Source organism: Pygoscelis adeliae, unplaced genomic scaffold (assembly GCF_000699105.1).
Source record: "Pygoscelis adeliae isolate BGI_AS28 unplaced genomic scaffold, ASM69910v1 Scaffold402, whole genome shotgun sequence".
Taxonomy (NCBI): domain Eukaryota; kingdom Metazoa; phylum Chordata; class Aves; order Sphenisciformes; family Spheniscidae; genus Pygoscelis; species Pygoscelis adeliae.
This window is the reverse complement of record NW_008824411.1, coordinates 5,932,098-5,942,702: the sequence shown is the minus strand read 5'-3', so window position 1 is coordinate 5,942,702 and position 10,605 is coordinate 5,932,098. Positions and strand designations below refer to the sequence as shown.

The following is a 10,605-nucleotide window of genomic DNA, read 5'->3' as shown; positions in this document are numbered from 1 at the left end:
CATTGGTTATGGTACAGTAAATAGAGTTACATACAGCAACAAAACATATTATGAAGATAATACTTAATAATCCAACCTTCCTTCACTGCTTCGGTGCCTCAGCTGACTTGGAAGAAGGTGTGCTGCCTACCTGCCTCACGCTGGTTTTCTCTGAACTATTCCCTGAGGTCCCATTTCTTTTGTCCAAGCTGGCTCTAGAGACAGCACACATTTGAAACCATGAAATCTCCACCAGACATGCTGGAAACCCTAAATGCTCCCCATGTCTTATGAAGCACCTTTGCTCCCTGCGATGGCTCAGGCACCATGCTCAGCAGGCTCCTCTTCTTCTTCCCATGGTTCAGTTCTTCCCCTTTCCACCCACTTACCTCTCCACCGTGCTATTTCACATGTTCTTCCAGCTCTCAAAACCTGATGCCAGCATCTTCAGGAGGTGGATGCAATGCAGGACAGAAACTGCCCATGACATGCTAGCAATGTGGGTGACAGGACAAGGCACCCACAAAATATTTTGTCCATTACTTTTCCTCACATAGTACAAGACAGAGCAGAGACTGTGGCCACACAGTCATGCCTGGGCAGACAGTCTCACAACCACAAGGAAAGAGGGTTCCTCCTTCCACACTAAAGAGCTCCAGTGCACATTGCCAAACTGAGCCTCACAGTAGTCCCATGAGATCAATCTGTCCCTGAACCCCACTGGGGAAGAGGTGGCATAGAAAAGCAATATAACCTTGATTGTTGCCACCTTAGGGCAGCCTCTGAGGCTGAACACCTCACCCAAAGCCTAAACACTGTCTTCTATAAGACCAGTCTCAAATATTCAGAGGGTATCTGGGCATCAAATGCCCACTAGTCCCAATGGGTTATGTATCTAGCTGTATTTTAAGGATTTATATGACCTTTTCTCCCTCCCCTAGAATTTACCAACCCCAGTTAGCATTAGCTGTCGTTAACATTTCAATGAACCGTTGTTTCTCTGTTGGTTTTTCAACACAGGAGATCATTCCCTGGAGTAGCAAGGCAAAGATCTTGTGTGGGAAGGTCACACAGTTGGTTTTCGATGGTTGGCACAGAGGATGCTTGTTCCCATTGCATTTGCAAGTAAGGCAGCGCTTTGGTGTTTTGTTTGTTTGTTTTTTTCCTCCTTTTAACATTATTGCAAAGTTATTTACGTGACAGTGTTTGTTATTTTACCTGAAGTAACAATCAAATCTGATTCAAAGGGAAGATGCACAATAAAGACGGGAAAAGGTCAGCTTGCTGAATAACATTAAAGACATTTGTCAGAGTCAAGGAGGACTCGATCCGCCGTTATCAACCCACTTCAGACTTAATTCTGCAGAGGGAGGGGGAGAAAAGGTCTTTGTCAATTCTTGCTTTGGCTTTTTGGATCAATTCTCCCAGTGGGAAAGCGATGTGCAGCAAGAGGAAGCCGGCTCAATGACAACAGCAGAAGCCTTGGAGGCAGCAAGGCGGTCTGGAGGCAGAGCCAGGGATCCTGCCTGCTGCTGGAGAGAGTCACCCCACATCCCCCTGCCACCATCATGGAGACATGCAGCCTGTTTTCTGTCAGTAGACAGAAAAATCCCTACCTTGTAATGGCTTCCAAGCGCAAAGGCTTTTCACCCCAGAGACAGCTGCCAGGAGAGCAGTGGGCAGAAGATGTGCTGTTTGCCTGGCCGCTGCCTTACCTAAGCGCTCAGCTTACAGAGGCACCTCTGTTGTTTCCTGGGACTTAAAAGGACCATCCTGACTTGTGCCATTACAGGCTTCAGAGAAAAGCAAATGCATTTTTTCATCACCTGCGAGTAGTTTCACAGTCCCCCTCAGCATCTGTAGCACAGACTTATAAAAAAATTGTTTTTATGCCTCTTTAAACAACTAGATAAACAACATTGCCTTTGAGGATTCTTCAGCTTGGAAAACAAGCCACTGAAGGGGAGATTGGGCAGAAATCTGTCACACCAGAACAGCTAAGGAGAAGAATGATTCTTCATCCTTTTCCATTAACACAGAAAAGGCCATATTTTGAAAGTATCATGCAGAAGATTTAAACCAATAAGAAAAGACTCCCAGGAGAGTTATTTAACTGTTTGCATTTACATCAGACCTTACAGAAACACTGTCACCACTAAGTTTCTCCATTAGAAAGGCTCCAAGTCTCATAAGGACTGCCATGGTTTAACCTCAGCCGGCAACTGAGCACCACACAGCCGCTCGCTCACTCTCCCCCCTCAGTGGGATAGGGGAGAGAATCGGCAAAGTGACAAAAATCGTGGGTTGAGATAAGAACAGTTTAATAATTGAAATAAAGTAAAATAGTAATAATAATAGTAATAATAAAAGAATACACAAAGCAAGTGATGCACAATGCAATTGCTCACCACCCGCCGACCGATGCCCAGCCAGTTCCCGAGCAGCGGCCCCCCTGGCCAGCTTTCCCCCAGTTTATGTGCTGAGCATGACGTCACATGGTATGGAATGTCCCTTTGGCCAGTTTGGGTCAGCTGGCCTGGCTGTGCCCCCTCCCAGCTTCTTGTGCACCTCCAGCCTTCTCAGTTGGTAGAGCATGGGAAGCTGAAAAGTCCTTGACTAGTGTAAGCACTGCTCAGCAACAACTAAAACATCGGTGTGTTATCAACTTTGTTCTCATCCTAAATCCAAAACACAGCACTGTACCAGCTACTAGGAAGGAAATTAACTCTATCCCAGCCAAAACCAGGACAGGACCCAGAACAAAGCTTTCACCCAAGGAGACTGCTGGCCAGGGCAAGTCCCATGGTGTGCTTGTGTCCATGCCAAGAGGTGACTGTTCAAGGGCTATGGCCAGGGGAATCCCCTAGCCCCGAGGATGGGATCAAAGGCTGAAGCCAGGAAGCCTGGAGGGCTTGTGCCTCTCTCTCTTACCCTAACAATAAGACACCAAAGAGGAAGCATGAATGCATGAAGGAGTGTTTGCTGGTGCAGATGGATGGATAAATGAAAATATCTACTGGAGAGCACACAGGTGTAAAGCTAGGCTCTGCCAGGGCCTGATGACACAAACCAGAGTTAACACACTTGTTTCCACAGTGCCTGGCCATGCTGGCCTGCTAAGGCTGTGACAAACCCATTGGTCAAAACCATCAGTGCTAACTTTCCATTTACCAATGAACAATTTTATCCATCTGTTACAAACTGTAATACAAACTGCATTTAGAAAAGTGTGGGGGGAAAAAAATCAAAGCAAAGCACTCCTGCAAGGTGGTCCAAACTTTGACTTCCAGTCCTTCCCTCGGATAAGTTTGTGAAGTCAGTCCCTGAGGGAGCAGAAATGCACCCTCCCACACCTGGGGAAATACGCCTCTCAGCTTCTCATTTTCAGTCTGGAGTGCTCCGAGAGGGATGTAAGATGTGACTGCTACAGGTTATCAGCTTGTGCAAGGAACAATTTATACAGCTGGCAGAAGGTGTGCAGGAAGAGCCATGCCAAAGCATGCTTGACAGCGGGATTACTTATTCCCTGAGCTGAATACCCTCAAAGTTGTTTCAGTCTAAAGGAGCCAGGCTGGCTTGGACAGTGCAAACAGCAGAGATTGCAAGTCTGATACATTTTGGTTGAAAACAGTGTCATGCATCTCCCAACAGAAAGCAGTCAGAAAGGCCGTGGGCTTGCAGGGATGGCATGGCTTTCCTTGAAGTATTTTCTCCCATCATTTGGGGGACTAACAGAAACATCAGCATGGTGACGGAGTGGGACCAGCAAGGAGCTGCTCTGCAGTGGGGAAGCAGCTCTGGGACAGAGTGGAGGGGACTGGGGAGACGGGACTCAGTCCTGGTGCCCAGCCGCAGCCGGCCGCCTCCGCCTCTCCAGTGGCATTTGGCACAGGTGACATTTACACAGGCCAAAGCGGGCCTTGAGTCTGTCTGTCAGGTAATGCGAGGTGACAAGCGATACTGGGGATTCAGCCAGCTGCGGCGGGGCCCCAACAGAGCGGAGGGCAGCCCTGCATTGGGCGGCAAGGGTTCTGCGGCTGGCACAGCCCCTGCCCACGAGCGCTGAGTGCAGCTCCCAGAGTGGCCAGGTCCCCCATGTCTGCTGGGGAAGACCGGCTGAGACCCTGCATCAAGCATCAGGGCTTACTACTGCTTTTAACCACCTACTCCAGACTCAAGACCAGCTTATTTCTGATCCACAAATGGGGCTGTTTATCTCTTTCTCCCCTGTCTCCCTCTTCCACATTAATGCTTGGACAGGTGAAGGGAGGTTCAGGGAAGCCTGATATTGTATTTATTTCTCTCCTGGAGGAGAAGGGGAAGAGAGGACAGGACGGAACTGCTTTGTGTGGATTCTCTGATGTCTCCACTGCAAACATGCGGTGTCCAGAGAACTCAGTGCCTGAACCCTTCACAAACTCTCTTGTACAGAAACGCACACACTCCAGCCTTCTCATTGTAGGAAGCAAAGTTTAAAAATAAGAAACTTGCTTCTGGGTGCTTTGCTGTTTCAAACTGCCTCTGCAAATGCATCACATCACTTGCTGCAGAGAGCAGCCGTGGGTTGGAAGTGTGCGCACAGACACAACATCCATCCTGTTGCTTTAGCATTTAGAATAAGGATCATATCTAATGTCAGCATAGACATTCTGCTTACATTAGAAAAAACAATGAGGGAAGATCCTAAGAACCACTTGTTTCTCTGCATTTTTAAAACAGTGCCCCTGAGGACATAAGTAATATTGTTACCTTCACCCACCAACCACTGAAGCTGAGCAAGGACAGAAAGCTTTGATACTCCACTTCCACCTGTGTTTCACCTCCACCTTAGCAAAATCCTAGTCCAGGGATAGGAAACTTGCATGAATAGGCTCACAAAATAAGGAATAGATGAACACCGTCTACATCACAGCAGATGCGTAGGTGTCCGACAGATGCACCTGCAGAGCCCAAAGCTCAGGTCCACCACACCAGTGCTAAACAGCCAGATCTGGGCTAACACAGCTAAACTGGTCCAGGACCAACACTAGCTCGATAAAGCCAGCTTGGTTACCTCTGTGCTGTGAGCATTTCACGGTAAAGCTGGGGCCGGCATGGAAGCAAAGACTACCTGCAAGAGTACACAAGTGACCTCAAATGTCTCAGCAATGGCAGTAGGAAGAGAAGTGTCCAGGCTGCAACCAATGAAGCTGTCTCGATTTTCACCCAAATAATGGCAGAAAACACCAGTCTCAGCAATTACATTTGAGCAGAAAGTGGAATGAGAATGCACAGAGACCAGAAACATTCGAGCCCTACATACACTGTTTATTTAACCAACATGGGTTGCAAGTTTGTTTTGGTTAATGCCCCTTCAGCTCTAACACCTAGAAAAGCCTTGAGAGGAAAGGTATCAGTGTTAAACACTGGAGTCTTTCTTCAACTAAGGCCTAAAGCAATCCTGCCTCCTGAGACCTGCAGATCCCTGGCAAGCCTAGAGATGATGATACTTTCAACCTTCACAGTTTTGTTTTTAATGCCAGAGAGAATCAAAAGCTGGAACAAACTCTTCGAATAATGAAAAACATGGCTTGTGCTTCTGAGGTCTCAGATATACACGGAAAGGGTTCATTTCATTGGCAGGAACAATTAAAGGTGCAAGTTGCCCTGCCTGACACATGACTAGCAAAACTTTGCAGATACTTCATCCTCCACAGATCAGAGAGCACCGAGAAGTGGGAAGAGACATGCAGAGAAGGGCTGATTTCAGCAGAGGAGCATGGGCGTGCGTGGGTGGTACAGCTTGGCAGGCAGCTTGTCCTTGGGGACGACCTTCAAGGGGAAATACCTGTGAGAAACACTCCTGAAATTGGATGTAGTTATGTAGCAGGGAACCCATGTTAACTGGAATCAAACAAAGTTTTGCTGCTGTGACTGCAGAAGCCATTTTTATTTAATACATGGAAGCTAAATTGAAAAACTATTCCCTTTCTGGTGGTATTTTTAACTGTCCAAGCAGATTTCCACAGGCAGTACAGATTGCCATGCTAATATCCTACAGAAAGGTTATTGTTTTCGCCTTGCCTTTAAGGTCCAGTAACCTTTGTGCTTCCATCTTTCTGGTCAGCTCTGAGTCAATAAATAATGCAGCCTTCCCCTGACAGCTAACATCACGGAGAAGCAAAAATTTTTGGAGGTGTGCTGGCACATATGTGAGCCGGGGCTTTTGCAACAGGGATCTGCACAGGGCAGGAGACCAACAAGTGGGAGAAAGTTTCCCTCAGCTCTCTGGGTGGTGGGAAGAGCTGCTCCTTCTCTCAGGTAATCCTCCTGTGCTGCCCTTGCAAACAAGGGCCACCCAAAACTTGGCCCACAAGAAGCAGCGGGCTGGAACCACATGAGACTTTCACCCACCCTCGTGCAAGCTCAGCATCAGATGCTATTTGGAGGTCTTGGTCTGATTTGACTGAAATTGGACAGTGGGTCAATAGCTTAATATGTCCAAGGACATTTGGACAAGACACACTTGCAGTGTAACCACATAGTCTCTTCTCCAGGAAGCCAAGCTAAGGAGGAGGGAAAGAAGGAACAAAATCCACAGAAGCTACACAGGCTTTGCCATGACTTTGACAGGAACCATGCATTACAGGGTAACTCTATGGCTATGGTGATCTTGCCAACCAAAGACTCCTTTAGCAACTGCTTCTCAGGTAATTAAAATAAGGACTGCAAGCCAAATTTACTCACCTTAACAAGGTATCACACCCCCCTGGTTACCACAGTAATACACAAGAGTTGGATAAAGTTTCTCATCCCCAAAGAAATAAAAGTTGTTGAATTTGAGACCTGAAGGGTTTTTCATGATTGTCTGACCAGATTTCCCCCCTGGCCAGTGGGATCTCCAGCACAGCATCCATCAGGAAAAAACATGCACAAATTCCTACACTGGTCTTTAAACTCCTGAAGAGGCTACAGGTCCTCATCAGAAAGGATCCCACCAGCTGTAGGGTCTGTGGCTGCCCCAGGTAATTGAAGGCAAGTGTCTCCTGCTTTAAAAAAATATATAAAGAAAAGAAATCTGCATTTCCCTAGCTGCAGGAGTTGCCCAGTCACTGCATTTTCTCACACCTTTGCTGGGTCAAGGAAGAGCCCTCTTCACATACACAGTTACAGGTACAGACATGGCAATCTGTGACACCCAAGGAAAAAGCATCCTACAGGTCACAAAACCTGGGACCGTCACAGGTGAAAAGGTGTCAAACAGCTGGGCAGCAACCCCACTCCAGGCACAGCCTGGCTTTTCCTCTGCAACTCTCCCTATCCCCCAAACGACCTGGCCTAACCCCGCTTTGCTTGGGAGAGCTGACAAGATTGCAGCCGGAGGTGGTGTGGCCACAGGCCAAGTTACATGAGTACTAATAAAAGAGACTTTGTGGAGGAGCCAAGTTAGTTCTTGTCCCCAACCAACTGTGCCAGAGAGTGCTCAGAGAGAGAGAGGACAGCCAGCACAGCATCTTTCCTTGCCCTGGGAGCTGGGCTCCGGATGAAATGCAAACTTCTGGAGAATAAAAACACATTTTGAAGCCCTTTCCTTGCTCCTATAGCCCAGGCTGTGAAGGCAAATCCATCTGCCTTAGTGCACGACTCCTGCTCTAGATGTGTAAGGGTGACTTACCTGAACACTTTCCCTGCTACTCTATAAACTCATCTGTAACACTTCAGAATGAGTCTGTCCTTCTCATCGCCAATGATGTGCTTATTAGCAATTTGTGTATGTACATTCTCAGGCAAATTTGATGGTGTTATTCAGATATTTACAATCAAAGTGACAGTTGTACACACCATCAAAAACACGTACCTTATTTCTAACCTGAATGCAGATAAAATTAGTTAAAGCATACGTAACAGTTACTTGAATGCAAAAAAGAAGAAAGAAAACACATGCTTTTTTTTGCTGTTATGCTCAAAATGAAGCCCAGAATTTCAGAGCTAAAGGAAATCTGAATAAAATTAAGAGCTAGACATGTTGAATAGGAGCAGCCACATCACCTTAACTGTGCCCTCCAGCAACACAGTGCAAGAACAATGAATGTAACAAGCTGACAGTCTAGTGTGGACACTGCCCTTTTCCACCACCCTGATGTCCCCCTTCATGGTGACAGTGCAGGCAGACAAGGAACAGTTTCATAGCTATTTTTAAAGGAGCGGGGAGCAGCAAAGACAACGAACGTATTGCGGGCCTGCCCGACATGCAGGTTGCCTGCATGGGCTTTGCGGTGAGGATCCCAAGGCGGTGGGAAGCTGCCACACCAACCCCCCATCAATGGTCACTATGATCCATCCTGCTTCATCCCTCTCAAAGCCTGAGTGTCCTCTCACACAGCCCATAGGCCCTAAAGTTGTCTGGCCAGAGCAGCAATTGCCTTCTCAAACAGCCAGAAATCCCTCTCTGCAGACCCAACAACCCAGGGCGAGGCAGCCCCCACACCACCTACAGGCCCCCAGGCCCCTCAAGCTGCCTCGGGAGCATAGAAGCCCTCCAGCTTTGAGGGGAGTGTAGATGTGAGTGGTGACCTGCAGTTCTATAGTGTCCAGGGAGCACAGGACAGGCCAGAGCAATTGTTTTAAAGCAGCCAAAAAAAAACTTGGCCAATGCTTTTGCATCTCTGTCAGAGGTTCATCTGCAGAAAGCTCCTCTGTTTTTCTAAACCAAGTTAGAAGCAGGTTAAAACACCAGTTAAATATACTTTTAAATGAAAGTTAAAGTCCCAGTGTATTGAACTGTTGGTGGGCTGGAGAATAGTGCCTGCTCCGACTACCAATTTCCTCTCCTAGAAATCTCCCAAAGGTTCTGCTGAGTGCTGTGACCCCTGTCTTTACAGGGATCTGTGCCTGGTTCCTGTGAAGATCAGTTTGAATGTCACTTTTCTTTTGCTTCCTTGTAAATTTGTAATACTCAATAAATTAAACACAAATAACACTTCCATTGTTTCACTCTTATTGCAGCAATAGGAGAGAATTTGGCCTGTCTTTGCTTGTTCCTTAAAAACACCAGTGAGAAATAGATTCTTTCAACAAGTCGTCTCTTTTCTGCAGAAACTGCCTAAAAAAGGTACTTTGGAAAGTCAAGCACTTGTGAAACTTGGGGATGACTTGATGCAATACCAATGACTTTTCTGGAGTTGGAGAATTACCAGAGGTGAGCATCTGGTGCAAGAGGGAGGAAAAAAAATACACATAGAGGGAACATTCCATGTGCAATCCAATGTCTGCACAAACCTCTTCTCTAGCAGAGAAATAACAGATTGATGTATACAGCCTGGGGGCCTGCAGAACAAGTCCTGGAGGCATTTACCCACCCTGAGGGGCCTGGAACAACTTGAGGAGTTTTCCAGAGATACTAAGGCTTTGCACGTCCACAAGCGACAATGCACTTTAACTTCTCTGGAGCAGCATCAATATTTTGCCAGCAGCCAACATACAGGTGCTTCCAGCCCCTTGCAGCCAAGCACTCCAACCTGCCTTCTCCCTGCCTCGGTTGGGGGGCACCCTACAGCTCCTCAACCCATTCCCTTTACACATCCCCCATGTTAGGACAAGAGGAATAACTTCAGATAAAAATAATGAGCAAGCCCCGGTAATTGCAAAGTCCGTTTCCCAAGAGCAGTTCTGGTTTCTGCAACGGGGGCTCGCTCACGGCTGGCATGCACGGGGGTATTGCAGCTCACAACCATGCATACGCAGCCCTTTGCAAACCACTGTCTCACTGTGCAGCCTCATTTGGCTAATCTGACACAGCTTCACACGATTATGGTGGTATCTGTGTCACAAGGGCAGGAGACAGCCACTGGGCAAGGAAAGAGTCCTCTTTAGATTTCTTGGGGGCTGCTTTTAATTTTTTTTTTAATTCAAATTTTTTCCTCAAACAACTTAATAAAAATGCAATTGGAAAGATACTTACTTGGTTTGATCCTATTATTTCAATGAATAGATTCAGTCCATCACACGCAAACACACACATGCATCTCTCAAATGCCGTATACTAAACTTCAGAGCAGAGGGTCATGGTTTGACTCAAGCCTGCATAATTTCAGGCAGCTTGGTTTGTCTGTGTTGAAGTTCACAGCACATATAATCACAGGACAGCTTCAATCATAAGCACACAGGCACCGTAGGTTACAGCCACATACGAGCTAGGTTAAACATGTTTTTAAATTCCCTTTACCCCCCCCATACTCCTACTGTGGGATCAGTTCCTCCACCTAACCCAGAAGGCACAGATTGCAAACACAAGTAAAATACTTACTGCCAAAGCCCGCAGGAAACTTAATGAAGTGAGGATAATTCCCATACATGTTTAATCTTCAGTTCATCTCTTGCCTTTCTAAACACAACTGCCTCCTCTAACTTCAAAGCTGCCCAGAGTGCAGCGCAGCCTGCCGGGGTCGGGACATGGCTCTGCAGGAGCAGGGGCTCTCGGAGGGTGCCGGGGCAGCTGCCTCCTCCCGTGGCCTCATCCTCGCTTCACGCCGGCAGCAGCTGCTCGCCAGGATGAGACATGCTCTTGTTCTCCACCGCTCAGGGCTGGCTCCTGTGCTCAGCTGTCTCGGCTCCCTGCAAATTCACGGCAGACCGTCCGGGTAGCAT

General features: G+C 47.3%; 1 protein-coding gene across 1 annotated transcript in view; it reads right to left on the bottom strand.

The window, feature by feature from the left end:
• RXRG (retinoid X receptor, gamma) overlaps window positions 1–10,365 on the bottom strand; it is a 22,639-nt gene extending 12,274 nt beyond the window's left edge. Inside the window, exon 1 of the mRNA XM_009320626.1 lies at window positions 10,265–10,365. Coding sequence (XP_009318901.1) covers window positions 10,265–10,313 — 49 coding nt within the window. The 5' untranslated portion in view covers window positions 10,314–10,365. The remainder of the gene's footprint in view (window positions 1–10,264) is intronic.
• Window positions 10,366–10,605: the final 240 nt, after the last annotated feature.